We start from the raw sequence: 18,473 nt of genomic DNA, 5'->3' as shown, positions 1-18,473 counted from the left end.
GTGTTTGTATATCTATTTGTGAGGCCGATATGTTTGTTCTATGTTCCCATCCGTAAGCGACACGCTTGTCGATCGCATTCACGCGGTGCACTTGAATGTGATTAAAACAAAATTAATTAATAAATTAATTGAAAATTCTAATACCAAGTTTAGTTTTACTTGTAATGACACTGTTACGGAAGAGCTTCTAGGTTTCTTATGATTTTTTTGATAGATTCTTTTCTAGCAATTCTTTTGATTCTGTTACTCTTCATTGATTCATTGTTTTTAAGATATTTATAGTACAATGTCAATATTATTATTTTTATGCTTGATTGCAGATGTAAACAGTATCAACGACAGAAAATATCCGTTGTCCACCCAATGCGATATGGCAAACGATGTAAGAGAAACATTCAATGTCTCTTATTTTAATTGCGCATTGAAATATATTTAAACGTTCTCTTATTTTATCAAATTCAGAGTGACAGCAGCACCAGTCCCTTTGTGTTCGGACTAGAGCCGAGTAAGCGAGGGAGGTTATTTCGTAACGAGTCGGTTGCAGTTCCAACACCACGGTTAGTACTCAAAGTCGTCATGAAGGAATTGTAGATACAAACACATTCAAAATAATAATAATAATATAAATTTTAGAGGGATCCAACGTCGGAGTAATGGTAACAGCGACGAATGGTGGTCGCCTGTGAAGCAACGGTCTAGCGATAACATTCGGGACGTCAATCCTATCCAAGAGGTTAGTTGATAAATGTTGAGTTTCATAAGCGGAAGGGAATACAAGAAGACTCTCTGGTGTCATGTGGTAATTTTTAAAGTTTTGAATTAAGTACTGTTGGTCTTTTACAATGTTTGGTGAAGCATTACTCTTTAGAGAGGCATTACCCTTAGCATATAATAACTAGTTGATTGATTTTTAATACTTACACGTTTTTGCAACCAGTCTTTGTTCGTTAATAATAGACTACAAATGACAGAAATCATTATTTTAATCTAACGTCGTAAGAAAATCAGTAAGTAATGTCCGTTAATAGGTTATCGTCCTTTAGTGCACATTATCTTATCCCTATCATTTAGGAACGCGAAGTATTTGACAAGAATTTCACTTTTATCGACAGATATATAAACGTTTGTACGTTTTATGATACAACCTACCTAGTTCCATGTATAACATGGCAAATTCTTATAATAGATAGTTATTGTTTGTAAGGCTTCGTATTTGTTTGCAAATTACGGATTTAGGTATGACGTATTTTTATTTGTAATCGTAGTCACGTGTTCTCATTTCCTGGTATTAAACAGGAATGACAAATAAATTCAGACAATAACACTAAATTGGTAACAAAAGCATTTAGCCGAACATTTTACCCATTTTGCTCCTTTGTGGTCTATTAGTGAGTATTCTGAGGATCGTTACCACGTGCCAGCCTATGTGAGTCAGCGATAGTGCTTTAAATAGGCGTGTAATGATTCATCTAGCCCTGTCAGACTACAAATCAAATACATGCGTTTCTTCATTCAACAAACTTTATATCGTACAGTCAAGGGCAATGATATCGACACGGCCAAAGTTACAAAAACATGTATACACGACTTTATGCACTTAACATTAAGGCTGTGTATACATATTTTTGCAACTTTGGCTGTGTCGATATCTTTGCCCTTGACTGTACAACAAAATGATTTAAATCCAAAAAGGTTAAATGAACTAAAACAACTACATTGATCACTCGCGGCCTTATGATAGCTACGTTTGTGAAAGAAATGTGTGTTCATGCAGTTCCTCCACCTCCACACAGTAAGAAAACACACAAATCGCACAAACCCAACTATCACCACCACCACGCTACACTGACGCGTTTCGAATTCAACCAGAGCTCATCTTCTTTTTTAGTTCATTGATATGGACCTCCGCAAAGTAACGCCTGATTCAATAAATTACCGAAAAGGTTGTCTTCCTGTTAATCATGTATATATGAATTCTTATTCCCGAGTGCCTAAGAATAAGCTATTAGTAAATTACTGACGGTAGTTGAGCCACTGTATATCATCCTTGTCTGTAGACGGAGATAGGCACGGAGCCTGAGCCGCAAGGCGGCGGGCGGCTGGCTCAGACCGGCACGCAGACCTCGCCAGAGAGCGTCGCCGGCGACACCGTCGCTACCGTGCATCTGTACATCGGCAACGCTAAGACAGTGAGAACTTGCACACTAATCATACATGCTCCCAATGTGTCATAAAATTGTAGCGGTTTTTCGGAATAAGTGAGTAGCACGCAAGGAGAAAGTAAAAAGATGTTAAACTGGATCCATTTTTAAAAGCTTCATACACCCATACACGTTAAAGTAATGCTGACTGAAAGTAAGCTATCCATGATAATACATAGTTCGTAACTATGGAATGAATGAAATTCAGTGTCTCTTCAATTGTTTCTGAAATGTTATTAAATCTTAAACAAGTAATTGGTAATTCCAACGTTCACACAACAACAGTTCCACTTTTCTTGAAAAATATAAGTTAAGCCAGTTAGTCCTATGTCAGATTAAGTTCAATATTTGAATGACCTGCTCGTTGTTTTGATACAGAAGGAGGATCACCTGAGCGGTAAGAGTTTAAGCCGCGAGCGGGTCGCGAGCAGGTCGCGCGCGTACAAGCGCAGCTCGCCGCCGCCGCTGCCCGCGCGCGCCGCTCCCGCGCCGCCACCGCCGCCGCCGCCGCCGCCGCCGCCGCCGCCGCCGCCGCCGCGCAAGCACGCGCTCAGCCCGGCGCAGGCCGAGTGCCTCAGGGCGGTGTTCGCTGCGCTGCTGTGGCACGAAGGTATTCATTATTTTTGAGTAAACTTTACCCACAGCTTAGCAGGCAGATCAGGCTGTTGGTTTAAAAATCCGGGGTTTTATTTATTTTCCCGAGGGAACTCCCAGAAATGGCACCGTAGATTTCATTAACATTTGCACACTAGGCGCCACGCCAAAGTTGTTATTTATCATCAATTTTTTTGAATACTTTATTACTAATTGAAAATTTTCTTTAGCGTCTTCCCTGTATTTTACTTTCAGAACTTTGTTATTAGTATTTAGCTTAAAGTTTGCAAGTTACAACGTCATTTCGGGTGGATGAAGATTTTTTTGTGTTTACACTTTAAGATTTAGTTGATAGTCCAAAGTTACTAAACAATATCAACTTTCGTGTTCCCAGAGCATCAATTAAAAATAACTATCGACCTTTGGCTTTACCACATGCGAAAACAAATTATCGTAAAAATTCATACTTCTATCGAAATGCGAGGTCGATGAACGAACTGTGTCAGCGTTATGAGGATCTAGATCTGTACCGATTAAAACCTGCTGCAGTAAGAAACCGTATAGCATCCAATTTCTTTGCTCCTCATCCCGGGGCTCAGTCGCCTCTTTGATTTTTTTGTTCAATAAATTTTCTGTTTTGTTTTCCATTTATTTCATTTTTTTTTTCATTTCTTTGTGCTAATCTGTTCATGTGGTGGCCTAGTGGTTCGACCTATCGCCTCTCAAGCAGAGGGTCGTGGGTTCGAACCCCGGCTCGCACCTCTGAGTTTTTCGAAATTCATGTGCGGAATTACATTTGAAATTTACCACGAGCTTTGCGGTAAAGGAAAACATCGTGAGGAAACCTGCACAAATCTGCGAAGCGATTCAATGGTGCGTGCGAAGTTCCCAATCCGCACTGGGCCCGCGTGGGAACTATGGCCCAAGCCCTCTTGTTCTGAGAGGAGGCCTGTGCCCAGCAGTGGGACGTATATAGGCTGGGATGATGATGATGATGAATCTGTTCATATCTTCGTATTATCTGTGGAAACCTTTAATTGGCTTTTTTGTTACATGTTTTGTAATCCACCTGTATTAGTTAATTTAAGCTTTTGGTTTTCCGAATAAAATAAAATAAAGTAAATGAAATAGTCTTAGTTTAGAGGATATTATTTATATCTTATTGTATTTACTTATTTAGTAATTTATTTTATTGAAAAAATCTTACAGGCATTGTTCATGATGCAATCGCCTGCGCTGCATTCCTGAAATTCCATCCGCAACTGCCGAAGCAAGGCGCCAGGGTCGTGACTCGAGCGGCTCACGATGTCACCGTATCACGTCCCCAACGTCACTCCGTCGAAGTTTCTAATGCTGGTAAACATTTTTACTCTTTACAGATATTTTTATTCTTATTAAATTTGCCCGTTACTGATATTAATATGTGGAATCCTTATACAGCTTATTACGGCTTCTCAGGTCAATATTTACGAATAAACCAATCCACGTTGGAATCTCTTACGCGGTCCGGCGTAGAGGCGAGTGCGAGTCGTGCACGCCGCAGCGACATCGACGTGGTGATCCGCGAAGAAGACGTACAGGCCCAAAGTAGTGACACGAGTGAGTATGCATATAGTGAACACATTAGTAAAAATTGTAAAACTTCCGCTTGTTAAACAGATTACTTATTTGAAAATACTTCTTGCCCAATAAATACGTTCCCCTTTCTTTCTTTTACATTATAGCTTACTGAAAATACTCGATAATGCAATCTAATTTTCTTATGTAACCAAAATAATGATGGTAAAAATAAACATTTTGTTTCCAGATAACAGTACCCCGTCAGTAGTAAACGTGTTACCGCCTGCGCTCCGGGCGTTAGTAGCGCTTTGGGACGCGCTTTACGATGCGGACCAACTCTCTGCTGCCACTGACAAGTAACAAAATCTGAATAAATGTTATTATAAAATGTTATTTGTCACATAAATATAAAAAAGACTTTTCTTTTTACCACAGACTACAAAAAGAAACATCAGAAAAAAACGAGAACGACAATTCAAGAGCGTATAATGCTATCCGAAAAAAAAGAGATTGGAAATCATCACCTATTTATAAAACACCTTACGCAGGTACGTAACTGATGCTTATTTCCATTTCTTGTTTCCAAATTACTTATATGATTTGATAATGATATTGCTATTTGAAATTGAGATCGCTGTTATATTTTCAAATACTGACGTTTCGGATCATTTTCATAGTTATTTAAATTTAGAATTGATGTTATTAAGTGTAATTGAATGGATGTTATGTGGCGCAGTGAAGTGCGAGCTGTGCGGCGGGTCGAGCGTGCCGCCGCCGCTGGCCGCGCACATGCGGCACGCGCACCCGGGCTGCCGCGCGCCCAGCGCCCGCGGCTTCGACCGCGCCGGTGCCTACCGCCGCGCCGACCCGCCCGCGCCCGCGCACGCGCCGCAGCCGCTTTGTGGGCAACTCGCGCAAGGTACATAAAGGTTTATAAGGAGCTTTGGAATCGGCTCGCGATGGAATGAAAAATTACGCCCGGAGACAGAATTATCGCGTTGTCCATGTAGAAATATGTATTCTTTTGTTTGTAGTAAAATAAGTAACTATCATTGAACCAACCTTAATGTCTGTACTATGTCAGATAATTTAGTTTAAGCGAGTAAAGATATATATTTTTTACTAGCTTTTTCCCGCGGCTTCGCCCGCGTGTAATTACCGAATTCGCGCTGTTCCCTCAGGAACTGTGCATTTTTCCGGGATAAAAGTAGCCTATGTCACTCTCTGGGCCATAAACTATCTCTATGCCAAAACTCACGCCAATCCGACGCTCCGTTTCGACGTGAAAGACGGACAAACATACACACAAACACATACACTTTCGCATTTATAATATTAGTATGGATTTATTTTTTCTTTAATTGTTGCAGCATACCAACTTTGGTATATTTATTGCGAGAAGTGCCGCGATAAGGCGTTGAAAGCTGTATCATCAGTTAAACAACCGAAGACCAAAATAGTATCGGACATGGGTTATGAACGCAGCGAACCGGCACCAGAGGTGGACCACCAAGTTATGAAAGAAAACGCTGTGTTTTTACTGGATTTAGCGCCTCTTACAAATTCTGGTAATATTTTTTTTATTAATTTTAGCTTAGAAAATTACTACCTTATGTCCTTAACCCCTTAGATGAATTTCCTGCGCTACCTATTGAAAAACGTCTTTAGGTTTGAGCACCTAAGTCTCGTAATACGGCACGTGAAACAACTATGGCTTCTATGAGAACAAACGATAAGAATAAAATAAAGTAAGACGTGAAAGGAAGACCTCCATATGTGGAAGTTTTTTTTCGGTTCGATAGTACGGCACCTCTCGTGTGGGGATCCAACTTACATTTGTCTGATTTTTCAGAATCCCTTTCGGTGTCGCCGTGGCACGAAGCACCGACGCGCAGCCCGCCGACGCCGCCGAGCAGCATGTGGCAGCCGGCGCCGCCGTTCCAGTGCCTGCCCGCGCTCGGCGCCGCGCCCAAACCGCCTGCCGCCGTAGACACTGCCAAGTATCACTCGCTGGGACGACCGCCGCCAGCCGCGATTGCTCCACTCGTAAGTCCAAGTGCTACAGCCTACGCTGCACGCTTGAACTATTTCACGAACTTTAAACTACATACATAATAGATTAACAGCCTTATTCATAAATAGTCAGAGCCTCCTTGATAGCTCCTTGAAGACCCGATGCTAAAAAACATGATTCATAAACGTCTGTTAGCGCTAATCAGTCGATCAAGGCTCTGCTAAAGTTAGAGGACCGTAGACCCTCCTTTATCTCCCTGCTAAGTCACAAAATGGCCGCCACAAGTTTGAACAGCTGACTTTGACAAGAGCAAAAAACCATACCGAAGATATTTTTAGTGAAGGGTGAAGTTACGCAAAGATTAAAAAAAAACCAGGAAAAATTATTTTCAGGAATTTGTATTTAAAAAATCCTCTAAATTAGGTATTTATTACTGCTACTTTACTACTTTACTAACAATAAATATGAAAAATTTAAAATTAGGATGATTAACATAATTACGGCTTTTTGCACTTAAACAAACATGCGGATCGGAAATGGCGGGAAAACAAACATCTCGCTTTTTACTTTTTTTCCTGCTAATTTGCTGTCACTGCTGTAAATTTTTTTTTTAATTATTGATGAGGGCATTTTTTGTCTTTGATTTGTCAAGATGGCCAACATAACGCGTCTAATCCGTCTATCAGCAGCTCAACAACTAGCAGACTGCTAACAAGCGTTTATGAATCATACTTCTTGACAACCGTCTAACAAGCTTAATCAGTCTGCTAAGTTAACAGACCGATCAAACCTCAATTAAGGATTTTTTATGAATAAGGCTGTTAGCATATACCGTTAGATTAGATCAACTCTGCAGAAACTGAGACAAGACTATAAAATTTACAACTGTTTGGGTGTTCATAAATAAAATAATATGTTTTCTCACAATTATCGGTATGAGTATCACAAGGTTCATACATACTCAGTGAGTCTTTAAAGGATGCAATAAACCCCCATGCTATAGGCTCTGACTCAGACTGAAACTGCAAATAAGTAGTAACTATTTACAATACTGCCATTACTGCTATAACATACTCAAGTAGAGCAGTCTCAGATCAAGCCAGCTATCTTGATCCGCGCAGCGCAAGTGGAGACGTCAACTCAACCTGAGGCTCACCATGAGGCAGATTCGTCGTTGTGGACCGAGCCAAAAGTTGACGGTTTTTGGGCTCGCTCAAAGGAGACTCAGGTTGAGACGTGACGTATCAGGGCGAGGCGACGCGCCTCACCTTCACCCACAGCGCAGAGTGAGTTGCCTCAAGTCGAGGGCCTCAACTCGAGAATTATGATAATGATGACGAGACTAAGTTCGTTCCGCAGAGCGGCGTGTACGGCGGGGAGGCGGCGGCGGGGGCGCAGTGGCCGCGCGTGCACCGCTCCGTGTCCATGGGGCAGGCGGGCGCGCGCGGGCTCGCCAGCGCCGCGCCGCTCGCCCGCTGCTCGCGAACCGCTGATCATGACACGCTCTCCGGTAAATACATCCATCACCTGTACACTCAAGGACTTGAATGCATGAGTCACTATGGAACCTTTTCGAAGGAAAAGTCGTTACGATTCTCATTGTTAATTAATGCGATGTCACTATGACGTTTACTGTGAAATGGTTCCATGGTGTCTCATGAATTAAAGTCCTTGACCGTACAACAAGTAGTGATATAAAACGGTATGCATTTTTGTTCATGTTTAATTTAGACAACGTTCCAGCTCCAAAATTCTCCTTCACATTCTAAACTGGGCATCATTCTACCCAAGGAAGCAAAAAGTAACTATGAACTAAAATAACTATTTTGCTTACCCGTGAATGATAGCTACGTTCATGCAAGAAATCTGTATTCGTGTAGTACCTCCAATTCCACACTGTAAGAACACACACAAATCCCACAAACCCATCTATCACCACCACTACACTGCACTGACGCTTTTCGAACTCAACTAGAGCTCATCTTCAGAGCGAACCAATCGTTCACCATGCTACCAGATGTTAAACTGAACGTCTAGTTTAACATCTGGTAGCATGGGGAGCGGTAGACTGAACATCTTTTTAGAGTAAATCTGGACCCCAGAAATGGCATGCACTAGTAGTTTAAAAAAAATTACGTGTAGGTAAAAGTGCCCATTGCGGCCTATTTACTGAATAAATAATTTGAATTTGGAATTTTTGTTTTTAATTGAATGTGTCATTTAAGGTGCTGGTTCATCGCTCCTGGCGCAGCCGAGCGCGGCGCTGCAGAAGCTGGTGGGGTGCGGCGAGTGGGCGGGCGAGGGCTGCGGCGTGTCCGCGTTCGAGCCGCCGCGGGTGGACCCCGCCGCGCTCATGCGCAGCCCCGTGCTCGCCTTCGTGCTCGCCAGCCGGAATCTTCACGCCTACCGCCAGAAAATGGATGCCGCCGTCAGAATCAACACTGTTAGACAGTACGCTTTTGAGGTTCGACGATAAAATCATAATTTATACAACTAATATTAGAAATGCGAAAGTTTGGGAGTATGTGCGTGCATTCGAGTTTGTTTGTTATTCCTTTACGTTAAAATGGCAGCACGGATTTAGATGAAATTTGGTTAGTAATATGATTGTAATATGTAGGCTTTTTTATCCTGATATTGGTTTCTGGGAAGTCAGGGAAAAGTCAGGGAAGCTCAAGGTGGTCAGGGAAAGTCAGGGAAAATCAGGGAAATTTGCTAGAAATCAGCAGTGCATTACACATTAGTTCCTTCTTTCAGGCGTTAAATTGGTTGCTCAGATCGGCGACCCAGCCCACTTGCGTACATGATGTTATGTGGTGGTTTTGTACCGCTCTAGACAAATACGCCAGGATCGTGCCTCCGCCGTTGGCTTTGGAAGATAATAAAGAGGTAAATTGAAATTGTTTTTATGGAATGCGCGTTTTGCAATGTTAAATAAAAGTTGTTGAAAGCACCTGTACAGAATTTAATAGAACCAGATTAATTGCAGCGTTAAAAATGTAAATAAGTAGAATTAGGGGCTGTTTCACCATCCGTTGATTAGTGTTAACTGACGGTTAAATGTGATGCTGTCTATCAGCAGCAGATGGCATCACATTTAACCGTCAGTTAACACTAATCAGTGGATGGTGAAACAGCCCCTTAATGTTAAGATTGTTTGAAGGGTGGGTGCGCGGAGGCGGCGCGGGGAAGCGCTCCGACGGCGTCGGCGTGCGCGCTGTGCCCGGGCGGGCGCGTGGCGCGCGGGTCGCGCGCGGCGTTGCACGCGTTCCTGGGCTCGGTGAGTGCGCTGGCGCCCGCGCTGCCGCCCGCCAGCGCCGCCTCGCTGCAGGCCGTGCGCTGCTGGGCGCTGCACTACTCCTCGCACGACCGAGCCTTCCTGCATAGGTACTTACCGACTTATGCCCGATACTCACGACAATGATTTAGCGTATCTGTTGTTGTACTGCTGGACACAGACCTACTCTAAGAATGAGAGGGCCTGGGCCATATATTATTTCAAGATTAAATTTTGTTGACGTATTGATTTGAGATACAAGATTTTTCAAAGTGAGATCTATCGAATCTAGAATATATCGGATATTGATTAATTTTTATTTATTGAATTACGCATATAGTTAAACAAAAATGCAACATATATTTTTCCAAATTTATGTGTGTGAAATTATATTTAAAATTTACCACAAACTTTACGGTGAAGGGAAACCGGCACACACCTGCAAAGCAATTGAAATACCAAAAATTGTTTATTTTGTACTTTCAATACTCGCAAAATGTAACCTTTTCCAGAATTTTCCACTATACGTCATTATTGAAAATTGTATTTGTGACTTCTTAACGCTGCACGGATGCAGATCGCAAGTTTTCAGCGTTATCAGCAAGATTTTGTCGCACTCTGAAGACGGGGTTTATGAAGAAAGCATCCTGGGAGCGTTACATGATAGCTTTCATAGTTATCTCAATAAGGTAAATCACTAGTGCATCCGATAAAATTCCATATGCGAATGTCGGCGGCCGATCGTAAAATCCACCAGATCACGAAACGGTGAGTTTGAACCATATGGCGGATGTCCCTTAGCCAATTCGTGCCTAGGAAAGGCATATCTTGAAATGCCGCCATTTCATGAATTGGCTAAGGGACATCCGCCATATCGTTCAAAACTCGCCGTTTAACGATTTGCCTAGTGACGTTTAGGCAGATCATGAAACACCTAGAAAGATCATGAAACGCCGCCATTTCAGGATTTGTCCAGTTTAGGCAGATCATGAAATTCCTAGGCATATCATGAAACGCCGCCATATCGGTTCTGGCACTCCGCCGGCCGCTGCCGAGGCACGCTTGCTTCGCTCGCTCGGCTCGTGCGTTGTGATCACAATTCATCCTAACCACTCCTCGTTTATCGACGTATGCGTTGCTCTAATCGATCTGCCGTATTGTTTCTCAGGCACATTATAATATGCCTGGCCAACTTTTAGGCATATCATGAAATGGCGCCGCCAGGAATTTCGTGATCTGGCGGATTTTACGATCGGCCGCCGACACGATACACAACCCCCGACGCAGAATTAGGGCCACAATTATTGGGCATTATAACAATAAGCGGCCAATACCTGTGTGTCGGCCTGTGGCTCTCAACACGGATGGACCACTTTCGATGCAGTTTTTTTCGTGAAAACGAGTTTCTTTCGGTTGTTCTTAGCTAAATTTTATTTAAGTCAGTACAGCCGTTTTTGAGGTGTTGAACTTTGAAATTACTGTCGGGGGTTTTAACGTTTGTAAGTTGATTGTGTTATTGTTAGTGGATTCAGTTTTAGATTTATGAGAAAAACACTGTATTCACTTCTGCCGTAACAGCAATTAGAGTTTCTTTGACAGGTCCGTTTGACTACTTTGACATTAACGTCTCGTTTGTGATTGCTTAAATAACTAAATGAACCAATCGCAAGCAAGACTGCAACGTCAAATGAAGCGTTCGATACTAACGCCATTTGCTGTAGTCTGTCGAGAAACCCTCATTACGTGTTTGTAATCCTGGACATTTCAATACAATACAATAACTCTTTATTGAACAACAACACATAGTGAGCAGTACGGAAAAAGCAGGTATAAAGAGATTTTTTAATGATTAAGGCCGCTTGTAGTCGTCCGTTATTTTCGTCGGACAACGGACCGCTTTTTGCCGGACTTGCGGTGTTGTATGGATTATAATGAATACAGTGTACAGTCGAAAAAATTTAATCATGACCCAGGGTGGAACCTCTGTGCTGACATCATTGTCATTTTCGTGTCATGTTGACATCTCATATTTTTGTCTGGGAAATCATAGTGAAATTGATTATTAAAAGGTGTGTAACTTTGGGTCATGATTCAATTTGTTCGACTGTACATGCACCGGACACTTGTCCGGCGACGAAGCCATAGACACCGCAAAAAACGGTCTGATGTCCGGTAAAAACAACGGACGTCTACAAGCGGCCTAATGGTATGTTACAGGAGAACTACGTGTGGAGTTGCAGCGACGTGACCGGGTGGTGCGAGGTGAGCGTGTCCTCGCGGCAGGGCATGGCCGGCGCGCTGACCGACGGCAGCACGGAGACCTTCTGGGAGTCCGGCGACGAGGACCGCAACAAGGCCAAGTGGGTGCAGGTGGCGCTGCCGGCGCCCGCGCCCGCTCCGCCCGCGCGCCCACACCTCGTCGCGCTCCACGTTGACAACACGAGAGACACCGTGGTAAATCACTACATTCATCCCACAGGAACCATACATTATTTCGGGATAATATAGCCTATATGTTATTTCAGGGTATACATTACCTGTATGCCAAATTTCATGCAAATCCGATCAGTAGTTTTTGCGTGAAAGAGTAACATCCATCCATCCATACAAACTTTCGCGTTTATAATGTTAGTTGGATAGTGGGATGGGATGGGATGGGATGTGAAAGTTTGTAAGTCTATTTGTTCCTTTGTTACCTTTTCACGTCTAAACTGTTGAACCGATTTAGATGAAACTGTATACGGATAGTTAGTAGATGTACAGTCACCAGCACCAATATCTGACACAACAAGGCGTGCATAAATATCTGATACGACTCTATTTCTAGGGCCGGTAGGACGTGTCAGATATTTTTGCACGCTCCGCTGTGGCAGATATTAATGCTGGTGACTATACGTAGTAGATAGACGACCGGAAGTGGCTAGAGCACCTGACCATGAACACGGTCACGGTTGTCGTATATTGCACGGGGATAACTTACAACAGTTGAGTTAAGACGGCATTAAGCTATGTGTAATTCTTGCGAAGCCGCGGGTTAAGGCTAGTTTAGCTATACATATAAGTATGTTTATCCGTTGCTTAGTACCCATAGTACAAGATTTGCTTAGTTTGGGACTAGGTCTATTGGTTTCAATTGTCCCATGATACTTATTTAATTTATTTTTAGTTTGAGTCCCGGGGAAGGACATAAGATAGTTTTTACCCGGAAAATGTCATAGTTCATAGTAGAAAGACGAAATCTATGCGGATGGAGTCGCGGGCAGCAGCTAGTAGTGAAATAAACTCGGATACTTAAATCACGTCTTAAATCGAGTTTATTAATTGTAGAACTAAACTGTATTTAATATGTGAGTTAACCGGGTTTGTTTAACCATGAGTGAGTCTCATGGTAGGGATATTTTCATTTTTGCAAACTGGAACTTTTTATCTACAGCAGAATTAATTTCTTGATTTCAGAATAAAACTTTGTTGGTATCGTTCCTGTACAGTGGTGGTTCTAGCGAGTTATTCCATATGCAAGATATGGAAGTAGACCCAAAGAGCGCTGCGTGGCTGTGCTACACTTTACCAAGTAAGTGCTTATTTAAATCTTATAATTATGTAGGCAAAGCGGAGCAGAGACTTACAGAATCGTCTAATCACATTATCAAATTACATTTCCACTGATCTGATTATTCGATCCTAGACTTTTCAGTCCACTCCTCATCAATGGATGCGTACCCAAAGACCCAGGTCATTCTCGCTCTAACTGGTAGTGGAGGAAACCGGGAAAGATGTCGAGGGATAATGGGTTGTTGTCTGCTGCTGCTAGCGGGGCAGAACAATCTTGACCTGTATGGGCTATTGGATGTATCATCAACAGCAGACCGTGTCGTGTTCGTGTAGCTCTGTGTTGTGGTAGGGGTGGGGAGCGGCGGAGTGCGCGTGCGCTGCGAGCTGCGCGGGCCGGAGGCGGCGGTGCGCGTGCGGCAGCTGCGCGTGCTGGGCGCGCCCGCGCCGCCCGCCGCGCGCGCGCCTTGCTCGCCCGCCGCCGTGCTGCACGCGCTCGCCGAGGCTGACACTCTGAGGGTCTTCCGCCTTCTCACCTCGCAGGTAACACACTGGAATTGCTGATGGTCACTCAACTACTAGGTATATTATCTCTTACTAGTGATAGAACAGTCAATTTCCAAATAGATGCCATTGCTAGCAACGTGGTGGTAATGGTTCAAACATCTGAGTGGTCCGAAAGCGGCGCAAACATATTTACTCGTAATTCGGTCTGTATACACATTTTTGTGATTCACTGTTTTTTCTCCCCCAAATTTAACATATGAATAGCTGAAATATTTCTTACAAGTAAATAATAGTTGGACGTTGTACGGTTCAATACCGCACAGCACTTTTTAGATTAGAATCGCGCCCTACTTTAGTTATACGTCGCAGCGCCGACAACAGCACTTTTACCTAAGACCGCACTAATATAAACTAATATTAACGCTTACTCTCACACTTAAAACAAACGTAAAAGATACACGGTCTCGCTATACTAGCTTGTTACCTTAAACTTATAAATATCAATAAATTACTGAAGAGTCGTAACTTTAACTTATCTCCAACAACTCCAACAAGGAGCCCTACGGAACTTGGTAGCGGTCCTTAGAGACGTCTTTTCAGTAAGCCAGCGCTAATGGCATATCCGTTGTTCAAGCTAGAAACTATATAATAATAATGTTTATTTGATGAGACTTTTCAATCCATACATACATACGTACATAAAATCACGCCTCTTTCCGAACGGGGTAGGCAGAGACTTATTCATAAAAAGTTAGAGCCTCCTTGAAGGCTTCTTGAAGGCCCGATGCTAAAAAACATGATTCATAAACGTCTGTTAGCGCCACAGAGTACATATATAACAGAGACACCACCTAGTACAAGCAAATGATATCACCCTAATACTGGCTATTCAACTGGCTATTTTTCTTTCCTTCGATTTTCCAATAGATGGCACCAGTGAGAACACAAATAACACGATACGTATTGCCATCTAGTGAGACACTAAGGATACGGTACACTGACAACAACCAACAAGCTCACCAACTGAGCCTAGACGACTAGAGATAAGCATGATGTCTCTGTCTTATTTACGTCATTAGAAGAGAATGGCATGTTTCTCTCAAATAGTTTCGACGAATGTGAGCAAGCGCGGTGCAAGCCCAGCAAGCGCATTCCGGTTATTCGCCATCTAGCGTCACAATTGCAAAACACTACGAAAGTCTCATAGCTGAAATGTAGCCACATGTAGCCTATACTTTCGTATTCTCAATTTATTATTTTTATGGTGTTTCTTATCTTCAAATTAAGGAGTTGAATTAAGGTTGATGTGAAGTTGTGTTTATAAAATATGCTAGTCTTTATTTTAATCTTAATATTTCTACTTAATTCGGCTTATTCACATTTTATAATTTACAAATGTTAATAGTAGTGCCATCTATGCTGTTTTTTTGTATTAAATATAGCTTGTAGGGATTGGTACGCCATGGTTAGCGCTAATCAATCGATCAAGGCTTTGCTAAAGTTAGAGGACCGTAGACCCTCCTTTCCTTTATCTCCCTGCTAAGTCACAAAATGGCCGCCACAAGTTTGAATAGCTGACTTTGACAAGAGCAACAAACCATACCTAAGATATTTTTAGTGAAGGGAGGGTTACGCAAAGATTAAAAAAAAAACAGGAAAAAATATTTTCAGGAATTTGTATTTAAAAATCCTCTAAATTAGGTATTTATTACTGCTACTTTACTAACAATAAATATGAAAAAAAAATTAGGATGATTAACATTATTATGGCTTTTTGCACTTAGGTACAACATAAACATGCGGATCGGAAATGGCGGGACAACAAACATCTCGCTTTTTTTTCCTGCTAATTTGCTGTCACTGCTGTCATTTTTTTTAAATTATCGATGAGGCCATTTTTTGTCTTTGATTTGTCAAGGTGGCCAACATAACGCGTCTAATCCATCTATCAGCAGCTCAACAACTAGCAGACTGCTAGCAAGCGTTTATGAATCATACTTCTTGACAACCGTCTAACAAGCTTAATCAGTCACAGACCGATCAAACCTCAATTAAGGTTTTTTTATGAATAAGGCTGTACATCCTTCCAATGCTACTATCCTGGCATACAACTCTCGCTTCCTCTACATTCATCAATCTTTTCATGCATGCACGTCGGTTCAATCCATTTCCTTTTCCAAACCTTTTTTCAGTCCATTTTATTAGTAAATACATATATATGTCGTGGATAATAATAATCAACCCTTATAGGATTGTCAATTGACTATTACAATATTGAGATGGCGGCGAACGCCGTGTGACGTAACTACCGGTTGCGGTGCACGTGGACGGGCTCCTTGGCCGGATCGTCATTCTACTTCGGACTGTAGGAACGACAACACCTGGCTAATGATTCTGTCAGTTCGTCTGTCAATTAGCTCTGTACATACTCTGATAGCCCAGCAGTGGGACGTATATAGGCTGAAATGATGATACTCTGATTGATTTGTAATTTAATTATTATCGGCTAGTGAAATAAAACAACTGTGCTCCAAAAGAAGTTCTTATTGAAGCTCTCACTCAAGTACCTACTACATACATAATGAACGCATCCTAACGACGAGACGGAAGTACTCTCATTTCCATCCATCATCATCTCCTTCACCAGCGTTTCTCCGACATATAAATTAAAGTGGATATTTTTCACTCACACTAATATTTCGGCAAATGTGCTACGTGAAGTGGCAATCTTCTGAATTGTTTGTTGTGATAGGTCTTCGGCAAGTTACTGGAGTGGGAGGCAAGCAGCAGCGAGGGTAGCGAGGTGCCGGCGGCCGAAGACGCGGGCGGCGACGACAGCGACCTGCGCGAGCACGTCGTCGGCATCCTCTTCGCCGGACACAAGCTCACCAGCCTGCAGCGACAGGTACGGTCGATTTCGAACGCAGATAAAGGAAGGAAGGAAAGTGGATACTTATATATTTGGGAACCGACTGTACTAGAATACGCACCGGTAGCCATTTAGTTGAGGCAAGGGCACAGATATAGATTACACTAGATTACGCAAATGCATCTACTTCGCGTGTCCGAACCCCGACCAAACGTCGGGGTTGGCCCCATGCAAAGACTGACCGCTAATTGACTAATCATGACTATTGACTGACTCGAGCCCCACGGCGCGGACGGGCGGCGCATTTGAATCGATTTTGCGCGGACATCGGGGAATTCACATCGCTAATTTGATCTTGAGACGTCACAGTAGATATAAAAAATTGGTCAAGTGCGAGTGCGAGCGACTCGCGCATGAAGGGTACCGCACCTCAGTACAATGTTTTAAAAACAAATAGTTCAGTAATAGTTTTTTGTAAAAAATCTAATACAAGCTTTTTTGCTGGGGGTACTTTTTGCCCCTGGTTACCAAAGTAGGTAGTCGTCAAGATGAATCAAATGAGACCAAAATCGATACAGTTGTGTCGTTTTATTACAGAGTTCCTATGGCCAACATCTAACTTCATCATCAGATCAGCTCTACGTCATAATAATATTGCATTGTCATCGGATTTATACATGCATGCAAAATTTCAGCTCAATCGGTTGAAGATATCCACTTCAAATTTAAGTTAAAATATTAATTCCACCCGAACAAACATCACCACACAATCAGACAGTCACTAGATTATATTATCGAAGCTTTTATAAAACATCATTAAAATCGCAAACTTAAAAGCTAAATATACAACCGAAATAGCTAGTCGTTGCTAGGCGACTCGGTCGCCTTAGCTACGGCTAATAACGTCTAGCAACCAAAAAACGCTGAAAAAAACACGTTTCGTGTATGACGACCCTTTAATTTGTACCTTTACTTTATTTTTAGTATTTGTTGTTATAGCGGCCACAGTAATACATAATCTGTGAAAATTTCAAATGTCTAACTTTTACTGCTTAAGAGATAGAGCCCTGTGACAGACGGACCGGCAGACAGACAGACAGACAGACAGCGGAGTCTCAGTAATAGGGTCCCGTTGGCACCCTTTGGGTACGGAACCCTAAAAAGTGACACGGTTTTCATACAGATTGAGGTGTTTGCGTTATTTTTTTCTGCTGCTGTATCTGTCACGACAGCATATGTATCGGTGTGGGCGGCAAAAAAAGAACAAATCACCATTACTTTAAGCTAGTAATTATGCTCAGATTGACTGTAAAAGTTAAAAATCTTAATTAAGGGTCTGTTTCACCATCCATTGATTAGTGTTAACTGTCGGTTAAATGTGATGCCGTCTCTATTTGTTTTGTTCGAATAGACGGAGATGGCATCACATTTAACCGTCAGTTAACACTAATCAATATATTACTACAGGTGATGTCGCATATAGTATGCGCGATAGGGTGTGAGGCGGCGCGCGCGCGTGACGACTGGGAAACGGCGCTGCTGTGTGCGGAAACGGAGGCGGCACCGGAGGCGGGAGCGGGAACGGGCGCGGGCCGTGTAGAGGACGCGCCACCGCACCACCACCAGGACAACTATTGCTTTGAAATGCTCTCTCTGGTTAGAGTGCCCTGCTTTCTTGTTACTAGTCGCATCTCAGCAAATCTGTCCTATACATATATACTATTTAAATTACGAAGTACCGCTAAAACGCCAGAAGATTAAGGTTAAGGTTCATTGGTGGGTTCGATAATACCTGACCAGATAAACATTTTGTTAATTTCGAGATAAATGACTCAGAGGCCGCATTGTGACACGCGCTGGTGTTGGCGATTTCATTCACCATCTTTTTCCCCTTATATCTCA

The 18,473-nt window shown here is 42.5% G+C and overlaps 1 protein-coding gene across 1 annotated transcript in view; it reads left to right on the top strand.

Moving 5' to 3' along the window:
- Positions 1 to 18,473, top strand: part of hiw (MYC binding protein highwire) — a 104,236-nt gene that overhangs the window by 76,409 nt on the left and 9,354 nt on the right. The window contains exons 41-62 of the mRNA XM_074095223.1: positions 321 to 382; positions 463 to 557; positions 634 to 733; positions 2,058 to 2,189; positions 2,580 to 2,811; positions 4,005 to 4,151; positions 4,254 to 4,394; positions 4,603 to 4,711; positions 4,791 to 4,903; positions 5,092 to 5,274; positions 5,726 to 5,923; positions 6,208 to 6,401; positions 7,729 to 7,879; positions 8,595 to 8,833; positions 9,127 to 9,258; positions 9,533 to 9,756; positions 10,224 to 10,335; positions 11,864 to 12,100; positions 13,103 to 13,217; positions 13,548 to 13,738; positions 16,455 to 16,607; positions 18,039 to 18,227. Coding sequence (XP_073951324.1) covers positions 321 to 382; positions 463 to 557; positions 634 to 733; positions 2,058 to 2,189; positions 2,580 to 2,811; positions 4,005 to 4,151; positions 4,254 to 4,394; positions 4,603 to 4,711; positions 4,791 to 4,903; positions 5,092 to 5,274; positions 5,726 to 5,923; positions 6,208 to 6,401; positions 7,729 to 7,879; positions 8,595 to 8,833; positions 9,127 to 9,258; positions 9,533 to 9,756; positions 10,224 to 10,335; positions 11,864 to 12,100; positions 13,103 to 13,217; positions 13,548 to 13,738; positions 16,455 to 16,607; positions 18,039 to 18,227 — 3,449 coding nt within the window. The remainder of the gene's footprint in view (positions 1 to 320; positions 383 to 462; positions 558 to 633; positions 734 to 2,057; positions 2,190 to 2,579; positions 2,812 to 4,004; positions 4,152 to 4,253; positions 4,395 to 4,602; positions 4,712 to 4,790; positions 4,904 to 5,091; positions 5,275 to 5,725; positions 5,924 to 6,207; positions 6,402 to 7,728; positions 7,880 to 8,594; positions 8,834 to 9,126; positions 9,259 to 9,532; positions 9,757 to 10,223; positions 10,336 to 11,863; positions 12,101 to 13,102; positions 13,218 to 13,547; positions 13,739 to 16,454; positions 16,608 to 18,038; positions 18,228 to 18,473) is intronic.

The sequence above is a fragment of the Choristoneura fumiferana genome, chromosome Z (genome assembly GCF_025370935.1).
Source record: "Choristoneura fumiferana chromosome Z, NRCan_CFum_1, whole genome shotgun sequence".
NCBI classification, from domain to species: domain Eukaryota; kingdom Metazoa; phylum Arthropoda; class Insecta; order Lepidoptera; family Tortricidae; genus Choristoneura; species Choristoneura fumiferana.
This window is presented reverse-complemented; position numbering and strand designations above follow the sequence as displayed.